The 14,915-nt window shown below is 32.8% G+C and overlaps 1 protein-coding gene across 16 annotated transcripts; it reads right to left on the reverse strand.

Annotated features, from left to right (window-relative positions):
• Nucleotides 482–14,663, reverse strand: LOC109709298 (UDP-D-apiose/UDP-D-xylose synthase-like). 16 transcript variants are annotated; one of them, XR_002216065.1, is made up of 8 exons: nt 13,835–14,535; nt 13,419–13,511; nt 13,219–13,326; nt 9,184–9,356; nt 7,406–7,910; nt 6,490–6,643; nt 4,096–4,286; nt 482–669 (listed from the first exon to the last, which is right to left on the reverse strand). XR_002216065.1 is itself a non-coding variant. In XM_020231465.1 (5 exons), exons 1-5 carry the CDS (start codon nt 14,285–14,287, stop codon nt 4,194–4,196), a joined length of 699 nt encoding a protein of 232 aa, XP_020087054.1. In that variant the 5' UTR covers nt 14,288–14,599; the 3' UTR covers nt 3,783–4,193. The 16 variants fall into 16 exon arrangements, 6 of the variants coding, with proteins under 6 accessions (XP_020087054.1, XP_020087066.1, XP_020087059.1 ...); XR_002216062.1 differs by having other exon boundaries at nt 482–674; XR_002216061.1 differs by lacking the exon at nt 482–669 and adding an exon at nt 3,084–3,451.

Genomic DNA, 14,915 nt, shown 5'->3' on the forward strand with positions numbered 1-14,915 from the left:
ATGAATTTAGTTAAATACAATGAAAAGAGAAGGTTCTTGCATATAATTAAGATCCTGGAATGCATAGCTATTTCTTTGTTCTATTCTTAGGATAGGATCCAATCATCCAACTGACAGAAGAACCACGGAAAAAAATATGCAACAAATCTGTTTCAGCTGTATACCTACAATCCTAATAACCCGTAGGGCTAGCAGACACGCTGCAACTTAGCATCAGAAAAGAGTCTTCTGATCATTTTTTTTCATAACTAAAATGTGGCCATGTGCAACAGCACAATAACACGAGTGAGTGCAAATTCATGTGAGATACGTATAGCCAAGACTAAGTGACCATACAAAAAAAAAATCACCACAAAACTGCCTCTTATTCACAAATCAGCCCATGGGTCACATAATACCAACACAGTTGGCTAGTAACGTATAATAGTACATTCCAAAGACACAACCAGCCTACATTAAAATATCTAGCCACAAAGGTTCATGACAAATTTCAAATAGAAAGTAAATCTATTTAAGTATATCAAAACCCGATGTATATTACAATAATTAGGGTGTTAGCATGATATAGCGGGAGGAACACGAAAAGATAAACAAAGATCACACAACAGGTGAAATATCAGTGACAATTGCACCAGAAGCCAAAGTCCAAGCTTTTACAGGGCTTTACAACTGCACTAAAATAGCAATAAAAATATGATATAGTTGCAATCCTTTCCAATACAAACAAAGAAAAGATAAAAAAAAGATTCTGTGAAATTTAATGAGGGCAAAACGAATAAACATGGTACACAAAATCTATCCAACATTACCCACCAGAATGATTGCACTTTTACATGTAGATTCTTCTAAGCAATATAAATCACTCATATGACTCCGCAAACTAAAAGCAGTTGAAGCAGGTCAAATTCCTCTCTTTTTCCAAGTCCTTTAATTGACAAACATAACCAAGCACAATGCACCAACTAAATAGCAAAAAGTAATACCATTACATTGGCTAAAATATCCGCTAAACTCAAATTATGAGCTTGACTATTGAAACATACTAAGCGCAGTGCTAATTCCCTTAATAATTCTTAGTCACACAAACTCATAAATAAATTTGTCAAATTGAGACTCGAATCATACACTAACTCGAATAACTGAACAAAATGGACCCTAATACTTGATTGCACCACTAAAAAAACAAATGCAGAGCAAAACTACAACTATTTCATCTTTGGTGATGCAGAGCAAACCTACAATTGAAATATCTTTTGAATTTTTTTTTCCAAGTCAACATTTTGAGTAACTTGTGCCTTTCCTGACTACAGCTTTAGAATCTAGTGATACTCTTTTACCGGATTGAGGAACTTGGGTTTTTTTTATATATATATTTCTTGATCTTTTCAGTAAAGCTTAATCTAATTTGTCTTTAGCAAAATTTGAACATTCCTTTGATAATTTCAGACTTTTCGGTAAAGTTTAAACTAATTTGTCTTGAAATTTCATCTTCAAACTTAAAATTTAAATTCATAGACTGAATTAAAAACTCTAATACAAATTTAAATTCAGAATCTGACAATAAAACTGATTTCAAATTTAAATTCAAATTAAACTCATAACTTGAACTCAAAATGAACAATTGATATCACAATTCAAATTACATTCAAGATAAATCCGGAAAAGAATAAATTAGGAACACAAACTTAAACTGAATTTAATGTTCACTAAAAATATAAACTATAATTAGAATTTAGTCTCAAAATCTTAATTATCAATTAAAACTTGAATTTAAATTTGGATTCACAATGAATTAAATTTAAATTCACAATTCAAATTACATTCAAGATAAATCCGGAAAAGAATAAATTAAGAACACAAACTTAAACTGAATTAAATGTTCACTAAAAATAGAAACTATAATTAGAATTTAGTTTCACAATCTTAATTATCAATTAAAACTTGAATTTAAATTTGGATTCACAATGAATTAAATTTAAATTCACAATTCAAATTGGAACATCATGATAGAATTAAAAAACTCAACTTAAAATTCAAGTCAAAAACATGCCCAAAATGTAACAAATTAATTTTCAAGGGATTCGATTCCCATTCAAATCCGCATTTAGACTCCTATTCTCCACTTTTGTACCTCCATTCGTGCTACTAACTTTAAATAATTATATTTCTCAAAAAAAAACTTTAAATAATTATAAACTGTTATTAGTTAACAAATGGGCTATATATTTTCTTTATATACTAATTAGCTAACAAATTAGCTAGTTAATTTATTAACCATTTCACTAGCTAAACGATCAATTAATTTATTAGCCTTAGTTAAATTGATAATTTAAGTACTAAACTAATTAATGTTCTTAACCTCTAATTAATATGTATATTAGTTAACTAATTAATGTCTTAATAACTGATTTACTTACTAACTAATTATCTAACTGATTTACAAATTAAGGTAATTTACATATAAACTTAATTTATTCATAGTTAATTAATTGACTTGTTTCTTCAATCATTAGCGTCCTACATTGTCTTTGTTTTTTTTTTTTTAAAATAATGTTATTTATAGATAATTAATTGATTAATTAACCACACCGCCACAAGGATGCTGATTGTTTCATTTTTTTCCTTTTTCCCCTTTTCCTTTTCTCCCCTTTGTTTTAGTCATCCCCATTCTCTCACAGCAGCTCACACCCAATCCAAAAGTTAAGCTGTCGTATGGAAAAAATCCCTAAAATTATAGACATGTTTGGAATCTAATTTATATCTAATATGATATTAACATTCTTAAAACGGCCACAAAATATCTCGCGCACATATGGCGAATGCATACAGAAGTTGTGCCACGCATCCCATCATACTAGCAAAATGAACTGAGTGGACAACATAATATGATTTAGCCCATTATAATGCATATATTCATTAAACGTACTGAAAGTTTAAATCTAAAGAGAATTGGAATAGATTAATAGAGAGCAAACCTAACGAAAAGAACATTCTAACAGATACATCCACAAACCAGTTTCAACAGATACAAGTAAAATTAACTTTTGGGACTCAAAACTCATATCAAATAAGCAGAGCAGACATGATCAAAGGACAAAAAACATTAGAGGTTTCATATAAGAAACTCTACCTTTAGCTTCTCGAGTAACATATAGATATAGTAATCAAAATTAGGAATCAAGCTACAAATTATCTCCAAGACAGGCATATTTAGAAATAGTTAATTCAGCAAGTTAACTGATACCTCAAACACACGAGTGTCATTATTCAAGACCGCAAGTTTCAATGTTCAAGTTGCCAGCCACCTAATGCACTGCCACTTGCTACAGTCCAAATAACTCGCATACTTTGACAATGAAAAAGAAAATCTCAAGTCGTCCTCAAGACTAGTATTCCATTCATTGGTGAGTTTTGACAATAGAACATATAATTGGGGTTACTCTCCGCCAAACTAAAAAAAACGGAGGTAAATGATACTGCATAAGCAAATATAAAAATGGCCAATCGTTTTAATCAACCATAGGTTAATAATAACTGCAATGCCCTTAGTAGATATTAGCATATGCAAAAAAGCTGAACAAACAGATCATTTGAACATTATACTTCAACAATCTCGTGACTCTCGTCTAACATAATTTTGCTATAGTTCCTAAAAATAATAGTAGTTAGATAATATTAGTATCTTATAAAAGAGTCGTAAATTAATTAATTGCAGAATCTATTGTCTTTCAAAAAATTATCAAGAATAAAAGAAAACATGCCAAACACAAGACAACATCACCTGAATGTTTTATTGTTTTCATGTTTTCTAACATAGAACTCTAAGAACTGAATCCATATTGCAATGTTCACAATCTGGTGATCACAGATGTGTCATGGTTAGCTAACCCTTTTGATTAAACAAATTTCATCATACCAATCCATCTGTCATTTTGTTTCCCTATAAACATTTTGGAGATCTACAAAACAAAATACACTTGAGCGATCATCTTACTCTACAATAAGGGAAGGATTCATTTCCAATCCATCATAGTTAGAGACATTTTCACTATAAAAATCATACATTACAAAATTCTAGGAGTTAAGAGTATATACCTTGAAGATGAACCCATAGTATTGCAAACAAAACTTGCAACATGATTTCAAGCCCAATCAAACTTAAGCATCAAGCCAAACTTTAGCTAAGTCATTGATCACCTGCGAGCTTCCCCATAGCGAATGCATAGAAATAGTCTCAAGACTCTCAACAACCAACAAATAATAGAAAATATTAGTTGTATGTTTCCCTGCACGTGCAAAACAATTCTCTTAAATGCATTCAACATAATCAGATATTCAGGAGAGGTTAAAAATAATAATGAAAATAAATTAAACTGGCAATGTTTGATTTTCAATAGCATTGTTGAAATTAGAAATTTACTATGGGTGAGGAGAAGAAAGACAAAGATCAGTTTGAAAGAGTGAAAATAAGATGAATTCATTTAGACTGGAATGAGAATAAAGATAAAGGGTGTTCACAGTTTCTCCGAAAAAAGAAAAAAACAAAAAGAAAAAAACAACAATTCAACAAAAGATGAGCATGTTTTCCATAAGAGAGAGTCTGGGAAGCATCATAAAGGAATCTAGACTAGTGAAGCAACAAAATAAATATGCCTACAATAAGTGACAATATTTTTGCCAAAAGATAAAAAGATAAAATCAAACTCATTAGAAAAAAAATTTTACATAAGAAAATGATCATTGGAACTTTCACGAGCACATGCGACATTCATATAGGTACCACAAATACCGAGTCCATAATCCAAAAAGAATTGCAGGTTACAACTTTTAATCAAAAAATTGTAATTCTTCTAAGATTTAAATGATTCTTGGGTCTAAGCAAACTATTTATTAAAGAAATTTTATAAAATTAAGTCATTAACCAATTAAGTGGCAAAGGGCTTGCGATTTTCTCCTTTCTTTTAGAAGTGACAAAGTTATAACCATAAAGTCATTAACCAATGAAAAATTACCATAAATCTAGTAACAATTTTGAATGTATCCAATGCACCATTGCACCTTAAATCTATTCTAAAATATGTATCAAAAATAAAATTCCGATGTTATAATAAATTATTCAAATATTTATATCATATCATATCTTATTATACAATTTTTTTTGAGAGAGATAGGTAGCACGCTACCCGCTTCGTTTATTTCATTTAGAAATAAACTTAGCTAGAAATGTGAATCAACTAGGATTCGAACTTGGGACCTCGGGTACCAACCACCAAACCCTTTGCCACTTGCTTTAGGGACGGTCGGTTCTTATGATACAATATTAATCACCAAATGCTCCATCTCTACATATTTAACCATTTAATAAAATTTTACAATAGTTAATTCTTTGTGATAGGTCTTTTTTTTTTCTTTTTTATAACCATTTGAATAAACAGAACGAAAAAAATAAATAGAACTTCAAATTAAATAACTACCCGCAGCATCGCGCGAGCCCCTTAACTAGTTAATATGAATTGGTAAAATGTCTAGGATATACCTCAATTATCACCTATTATGATCCGACTAACCTTGAAAAGTTTTAATTTTACTATCTAACTTTTTAATTTATTTAATTTAAATTAATTTTTAACTTTTTAACTTTAAATTTTTAATGTGTCATCTATCTTTACGAATGTAATTAATATATTTTATATAATTCATGTAACTATAAATTTATTAAGACAAATAATTAGCTTAAATTTTGCATCAAAAGATAAATCTTCTATACAGTTTTGCCTAATAAGTTCTATATCAATAAAGTATTAATGATAGCTATCAAGTGTTATAACAATACAAGTCGCAAGAAGCCAGAAAAACTAATGGCTCGAATTAGGTGACTTTACTTTTTTCGTCTTTGCCGAACATTAAAATTAATTTAACTGAGAACTCAGTTCATATATATATAGAATTGAGCTCCTATGCTTTTAAAAGTACCAAGTCATTGGTACTTGTAAGTTTTCGGCTCTTGGATTAAGGGATGTGCGGTTAGGATGATGTGGGCCTCCTAGGGTTGAGTGGGTGGTTGGTTGAATAGTGTAATCTAACGGATAAAAATGATCAAAGGCGTAGATCTAACGGTAAAAAATTTACAAGCACCGACCGGACTCTCTCTCTCTTTCTCTCTCTCTCTCTCTCTCTCTATATATATATATATATATATACCTGCTTTACTTCTGTGCACAGTATGATTATTTATTTCCTTCTGTACATATTATGACTATTTTGTACTAATGCCCAGAAATAAATCTTTAATTTTGCCTGTTTATTTAAAGTACTTCCTTTGATCTTCGGTCATTTGACATAAAGGAAGCAACTGACAGGCTTTTATACTCTCGAATGGCTGAGGCTTAAGCAACACATCCACTTGTTATTCTTCCTAGGTCGTTTAGACTGACCATCGTATGGACTCTTCTCATGTAACCCATTAACAGCAACCTTCCCTCCACATACCTTTCTCGTGCTATTTGACGGCGAAGGGATGTGTGTCGCCGCAAGAGCAGTTTCCGTCATCTTGTCCTGACGATAACTACCCAAACCATCTCCTCTGTCACCAAAATCTTCAGGTTTCTCTTTGGATGATGAGATGGATCCTGCACTAATATGTCTGCAAGGATTTGGTATAACCAACATAATGTAAATGTCATCATTGCATACACAATATAGCTCAACAGAATGATGTAAAACTCAATACAAAAAGGAAGTATTAAAAGCAAGGTTGGTTCAAAAGAGGAATCAAAATCGAAATCGAAATAAGAATGAAAATGGATCGGAATCGAAGACATAATGATAAAAAAACTACACTTTATTGGGTTCATGAGAGGAATCAGAATCGTAATCATGTCCAAACTGAATTCAAAAAACAAAAAATTTTATTAAAATTTAAATTTATTATTCAAATTCGTAATTAAAATTTCAATCTAAGTTTGAACTTCTAATTGGAACTTAAAAATCTCAACTTCAACGTCAAAGTCAAAATTTAAATTTAGAACTATTCAATTAAATTTTTAAGAAATTAAAATTTGAATTTAAATTCATATTTCAAATTCGAATATGAATTTATGATATAATCTAATTAATTTATATGATTTACATTTGAATTTAAATAATTATTAGTAAAAAAAAAAAATTCTCAATCATTCCAGAATCCACTTTAGAGAGATTCGAATCTCCGAGAATGAAAATCGAAATGCCAATCCCTCAACCCAAACACTAACAATGGGAATGACTAAATCCAATTTCCATTCCAAGTCTCAATTACTTTAAACCAAACATGCTCTAACAAATTAACCCAAAAGATCTAATATCACAGCATAGTTGCTAGAATCATGCAGCCAATTATAAGGCAAGCAATGTAAATTAAAGCTACCTGAAATCTTTCGCTCGTGAATAGCCTTCAGAATTCTTTGTCAACTTCTCCATGTTCAAGCCAACAGTAGGTGCATCTCTGTTACTAATAAAAGCAGCTTTTGTAGCTGGTTCACGAGGCGGCAAATCCAGGTCAGCTGGCGAGCACTCAGTTTGGTTGTATGACACTCTGTTGCCTCGTACTATAGAGATTGCAGCATCTAAAATGCTGAAAGCATGCTCCACCTCTGGACTAATGAAACCTCTCTGCTGTCAACAGTCAATCAACCTTGATAAACAGCCATCATAAAGTTGATCCGACTTCGACCATTTGTCAGCCTGTTGAATTCCCTCTTCCACAATCTCAGTGATGGAAGCACTATGATCTCTAACAAGTGGATTTTCTACAGCAGGGCCAACTATCTTCTGTTGTTGTCGGGAGAAGAGAGACCACAAAATATCTCGCGCACATATGGCGAATGCAAACAGAAGTTGTGCCATGCATCCCATCATACTAGCAAAATGAACTAAGTTGACAACATGATATGATTCAGCCCATTATAATGCATGCATTCATTAAACGTACTGAAAGTTTAAATCTAAGAGAATTGGAATAGAGCGAGTAAACCTAAAGAAAAGAACATGCTAACAAATACATCCACAAACCAGTTTCACAATTTCAACAGATACAAGTAAAATTAACTTTAGGGACTCAAAACTCATATCAAATATGCAGAGCCGACATGATCAAAGGACAAAAACATTAGAGGCTTCATATAAGAAACTCTTACCTCTAGCTTCTTGAGTAACATATATAGTAATCAAAATTAGGAATCAAGCTACAAATTATCTCCAAGACAGGCATTTTTAGTTAATTCAGCAAGTTAACTGACGCCTCAAACACAGCGAATGTCATTATTCAAGACCGCAAGTGAGATATTTTGATTTTCACTTGTTGTCACCTCAATGTTCAAGTTACCAGCCACCTCATGCACTGCCACTTGCTACAGTCCAAATAACTCGCATACTTTGTCAATGAAAAAGAAAATCTCAAGTCGTCCTCAAGACTAGTATTCCATTCATTGGTGAATTTTGACAATAGAACATATAATTGGGGTTACTCTCCGCCAAACAAAGAAAAGATGGAGGTAAATGATATTGCATAAGCAAATATAAAAATGGCCTATCATTTTAATCAACCATAGGTTAATAATAACTGCAGCGCCCTTAATAGATATTAGTATATGCAAAAAAAGATGAACAAAAAGACCATTTGAACATTATATTTCAACAATCTCGTGACTCTCGTCTAACATAATTTTGCTATAGTTCCTAAAAATGATAGTAGTTAGATAATATTAGTATCTTATAAAAGAGTCGTAAATTAATTAATTGCAGAATCTATTGTTTTTAAAAAAATTATCACAAATAAAAGAAAACATGCCAAACACTTTAGTCGTGCCAAACACAAGACAACACCACCTGAATGTTTTATTGTTTTCTAGCATAGAACTCTAAGAACCGAACCCATGTTGCAATGTTCACAATCTTCATGTAATGGTGATCGCAGATGTGTCATGGTTAGCTAACCCTTTTGATTAAACAAATCACCATACCAATCCATCTGTCATTTTGTTTCCCTATAAACATTTTGGAGATCTACAAAACTAAATACACTGAGCGATCACCTTACTCTACAATAAGGGAAGCAACTAATTCATCTCCAATCCATCATAGTTAGAGATATTTTCACTATAAAAATCATACATTACAAAATTCTAGGAGTTATAGAGTATATACCTTGAAGATGAACCCATAGTATTGCAAACAAAACTTGCAACATGATTTCAAGCCCAGTCAAACTTAAGCATCAACCCAAACTTTATTGATCACCTGCGAGCTTTCCCATAGCGAATGCATAGAAATAGTCTCAACTACCAACAAATAATAGAAAATATTAGCTGTATGTTTCCCTGCACATGAAAAACAGTTCTCTTAAATGCATTCAACATAATCAAATATTCAGGAGAGGTTAAAAATAATAATGAAAATGAATTAAACTGGCAATGTTTGATTTTTAATAGCATTGTTGAAATCAGAAATTTACTATGGGTGAAGAGAAGAAAGACAAAGATCAGTTTAAAAGAGTGAAAATAGGATGAATTCATTTAGACTGGAATGAGAATAAAGATAAAGGGTGTTCACGGTTTCTCCGAAAAAAGAAAACAACAACAATTCAACAAAAGATGAGCATGTTTTCCACATGAGAGTGTCTGGGGAGCATGGTAAAGGAACCTAGACTAGTGAAGCAACAAAATAAATATGCCTACAATAAGTGACTATGTTTTTGCCAAAAGATAAAAAGATAAAATCAAACTCATTAGAAAAAAAAAAATCTACATAAGAAAATGATCATTGGAACTTGTGCCCTATTTATGGCCAAGCTCAAAAGCATTAACTACAAAGATTCATAGACTTGTCATGTAACAAAAAGAATTCTCTTACAACTGGTCAGCATACTGTCCTATATAGAAGAATGGCACACCAAATCCATCAAGCACCCCATATCCTGTTAATTTAATTTATCTAGTCCCCATGCAAATGTGAAGAAACATAGAGAGCCAAAAGAAGAAATATGATTTGTTATTAGTAACTAATCCTACAAGAAAGATAGATAAATTATGGGAAGTAACCAGCATATGTACTCACGAAACTAACTGTTAGTTAGAAGTTTCAGCGAGCAAACTGAAATAACAGAGTACAAAAGTATGATTACCACATAATTAGCATGTATATCTGACTCACAATTAGAGGTTTGCTATAGAAAACTAAGTTGAGAAAAAAAATAGCGATAGCTGCGAGACAGCATATAACAAATAAGAAGAGCATATTTTCATTAAGCTAAACGCACTATTAATTGAAAATAATGTCTAGGATGGCATACTGAAGGACAGTATAGGGACTTCTTTACGAAATAACCATCTAAAATTTTATAATTTGCGAAATAACCCTATCAAATTTGTATTTGGCAAATTAACTCTCAAAACACGGTGAATCATTCACCACATTCTGAAAGTCTCTAAAATCTTTTAAAGGCAGTGAATCATTCACCGTCTTCTTCATATTTTTTGGAAAAGAGAAAAAAAATAAGGTTATTAAAATTGTACGTAGATTATACGGGAAATAAAAAAAGTAAGATTGTTAGGATTGTGTGTGAAATATTAGAATTTTTGTTTGATTGTTAGAATTGTATACATAGATTAGCAAAAATTTTTTGATTGTTAGGACTATATGGATATATTATTAGGATTTTCAATTTGTTAAGATTATATGTGATGTTTGATTATTACGATTGTATGGATAGATTATTAGGATCTTTTTTATTGTTAGGATTGTATGGATAGATTATTAGAATTTTCAAATTGTTAAGATTATATGTGATTTGTTGAAATATTTATGTGGTTGTTAGGATTATAGAAAGAACAATAAACAAGTGAAAGGCGGTGAATGATTCACCGCTTTTTTGAGAAATTAGGCTCTTTATGAAAGCGGTGAATCATTCACCGTTTTTAAGAGATTAATTTTTTAAATATAATTTTGACAAGGTTATTTCGCAAATAATAAAATTTTAAAAGGTTATTTTATAAAAAAACCTCAGTATAGCTAGATTCAATGAAAAACCAGCATATACAGTCATCAAACTAACTAAAAAAGAGATGTCTAGGATGGTAAGCCGAGATATACAGAGCAATACAAGATTCGGTAAATAATTGGCCAATATACTCATCAAACTAACAAAAAATTGACGTCTAGGATGGCAAACTGAATTTGGAAAACAAAATAGACAATTCAAAACATCTAAATTCCTCTGAACACAAATTTGAACTTTGAATTAAAATTTAATGACGTGTTGAATTTAAGACTCCAAGACAAATTTAAATCCATAACTTTACGATAAGATTTGATTTAAAATTTGAATTCATAATCTATAACTCAAAATGAAGAATTGAATATGCAATTCAAATTACATTCAAGATGAAATTCCAAAGGAAAATTAAATTTAGAAAGCAAATTGGAAGTGATATAAAATTTTGACTAAAGGTGAAAATTTTTAATTGAGATTTATATGCACAATCCAACTAATAATTTATTTAAAATTTGAATTGAAATTTGGATACACAATTTGAAGTTAAAATATTGAATTCAAATTTAAATTACAATTCACGTCAAACCATGCCAGAATGAATATTCAACTTAATTTTGAGGGGTATTCAATCCCCATTCAAATTAGCATTCCAATTCCTATTCTCCACTCTTGCTCTCCCGCTAGTACTACTAATTTCCTTCTAAATAATTATAAATTGTTATCAACTGAAACATTATATATTGACTTTATATACAAATTATCTAACAAATTACTTGTTAATTTACTAAAGTATTACCTATTTGCTTCACCAACTGAGCAATTAACTTAGTACTCTTGGCCAATTAATCTAATATTTACCTATTCAACGTGCTTATCCACCAATTAACATTAAAATTAAACTAATTAATGCTCAACAAGTTACCTAATTAAATTAACTAATTATCAAACTGATTTATAATTATTAACTTATTTATTCTGCTTCTTCATTAATTAGAGCTTTACACAATGTCTTAATCAATAATTTAGTTAGTGATTTAATGCTAGTTAATTAGCTAAAACATCTATATTTTTAAAATTATAACATGCAGCTGTTCCTATTATTCTAGACTTCTAGTCCAACAATCCAAACTCTAAATCAGTTTTTGAGAAAAGATCTGATATGGTCATTATAACTAATGCCAAAATGTGCAAGTATAATGTTCACTCCTCACAAATAAAGGGCCTCGATAGTTTAGCCAAAAAAACAAAAAACAAATCCAACATGTTTAGTACAATTACAGCATGAATACTTAGATCACAGAATCTTGAGTCCATTACACGGCATGATTTGTTCAATACTAGCTGTCCTCAATCAACACTACAATTATCTATTTCTTTCACGCAAACGACACTCCATCCACAACTGCAAATCTGAAAAACTTGTTCACCTGCATCAAAATCAGCAAAGGAGCACCCAACCTTGCAGTGTACAACTCAAACTAACTTCATATGAAGCATCCACAAAAAAAAGACTAACAATAACAATCTTTCTATGATTGGCAGTATTGACATTTCACCTATGAAGTGTATCCCAATCGACATTTTTATTGTTCGCATATCCTCAGAAGTCATAAGGACTAGCTTTTTCCACAAAATTTCCTAATAGCTTCTCTGGTTAGGATTAGTATTTCTATTCATGGAATTTTGAATATAATTTCCAAATAGGTGTATGTGTGAAATTTAATATTTGAAATGGGTTTAACTCGAATGAATTTAAAGTAGAGAAAAGGGATATTAGCTAATATACCCTCTAAAACTTCAAAAATACCCCTGGTTGACCAAAATGCCCTAGTTGATTTTCACAAATCCCTTCAAATACCCCCAAAACCCTAGGGATTATTAATGGAATTTGGAGTATAAATGGGTATTTGAAGGGATTACTAAACACCGTATATTCACAAAAGATGCTTCAAAATCATTCCAATTTCATAAAAATTATAAATTTTAATCCAAATAAATGTGCAATGTGCAACTGTTCTTGCAAATTTCAACTTTTTTTTAGTTATCACGAGAAAAAGGGGGATGAACACTAATCAACTTGACTTTTTGACCCCTTTTTTTTTCATATTTTCTTCAGTATGCACAGATAAGAGCATAACACAAAAGTTTGAGAAACAATAACGAACAAAAAATAAAGAGGGCAATATCACCTGTAGCAGAGAGTGATCCTTTGGGGGAAAGCTCCCAATAGCATTCCCATACACCTCGCAAGTGGAGAAATGAATAAGCCGCTTGTTGTTTTCAGAGCAATACTTAACCTGCATTGTGATGCCACAGCACAAAGTCAGCGGGAAACTAGGGAGACAGTAGGCAGAGATCTGGATCGGATCTGTATAGACGCAAAACTAACCACCGGAAGGGCATCCATGAAATTGCTGTATACGGTACCCAGTGGACGGGTATTATAATAGGCAGGGATACAGATGATTGTCCGGTTGATCATCTGTATTATAAAACAAGAGAGGTTAGGAATGAAAACAGATGACTCCCTTCTGCTAAACCCTAAGGAATCCATCGAAAGAACACCATAGATACCAGGAACAACGAAGAAATAGAAGGCAAAAGAAACCAGAAAGACCACAGGAAGGAAGAAACAGGTGAGGAAGCAAATAAGAATGAATCCGGAGAAAGGGGAAGAAGTGGATCTGCAGAAAGGGGGGCCGATGGTAGCTGAAGGGGAGGGACTCGTCAGCAACCCGGCGCCCGGGGGGCGAGAGAGAGAGAGAGAGAGAGAGAGAGGAGGAGGAAGGAAGGCGAGGAGCTTACCAGGTCCAACATCTTGATGGCCCTCGAGTCGGTAGTCGTTCTTGATGTCGAGTCGGTGGAACTGGATCCGGCCGTGCTCCGGCGGGGGCTCGAGGAGGTGCTTGATCTTGTCGCTGTAGACATCCAGAGAAAGAGGAGAGAAAAGGGACCACGGGGTGACCTGTCGGCCTGGAAGTAAATGAGAGAGAGGGTAGGCGAGGAGCTCACCAGATCCAACGTCTTGATAAGGCCCACGAGTCGGGCGTCGTTCTTGATGTTGAGTCGATGGAACTGAATCCTGCGGTGCTCAGGCGGGGGTCCGAGGAGGTTCTTGATCTTTCTTAGACGTCGACGGCGAGCACCTGGAGGCGGGAGGTGAGGTGGGTGACAGCGTCTTCCCACGCCGGAGAGGACAGCTGAGACCTCCTCCGCGCACCGCTGGTTCGCCCTGACCGTCTTCCCAAAGTGCTCCATGGGCACCCTCACGAACCATCCTCGCCGTAGTCGGGACCGCCGTTGCGTGGCCGCAGGAGGGGCCTCCGTCCATCGGTGGCCAATCTATCTCCATCTCCTTTGGACTCGATCACTCGAACGGAGGTCGGCGCAATTGAGGAGTCGCGTTATGCGGTGGAGGGGGGAGGAGTCGGCCGAGATTGCGAGAGAGGCCTTTGGGCCATTTGTCAAATAAGAAATGCCCAAGCACGAAATTTGGGCCTCTTTTGAAAACTCGAAAGGGTGTCCACAGGACAATAAAATAGATTGACCCAAAGCAAAACTAAATAAATTTAATATTCTTACAAAATTCACTTTAAAAAAGCATTTTAATTCATCACATTTGTATGGTCTTAAAGCCTAGTTTATCCATAATAATAAAAATAAAACTTTGCTCAATACTAATTAATCGGTGCAAACGTGCCTTACAACAATCATAATCTAGCCTTAGCTTAAAAATAAAGCTAAAAAAGAGAAAGTATGATCAAGACTAAATTATATTTATCGAGCATAATAATAACAATTAGTCATAATAATATGTAATAAGGTAACAAAACAGAAAAATACCGTACTCCACATAACAAGTGTAGGAAATTATTCTGCTAGCATG

Source organism: Ananas comosus, linkage group 1 (assembly GCF_001540865.1).
Source record: "Ananas comosus cultivar F153 linkage group 1, ASM154086v1, whole genome shotgun sequence".
NCBI classification, from domain to species: domain Eukaryota; kingdom Viridiplantae; phylum Streptophyta; class Magnoliopsida; order Poales; family Bromeliaceae; genus Ananas; species Ananas comosus.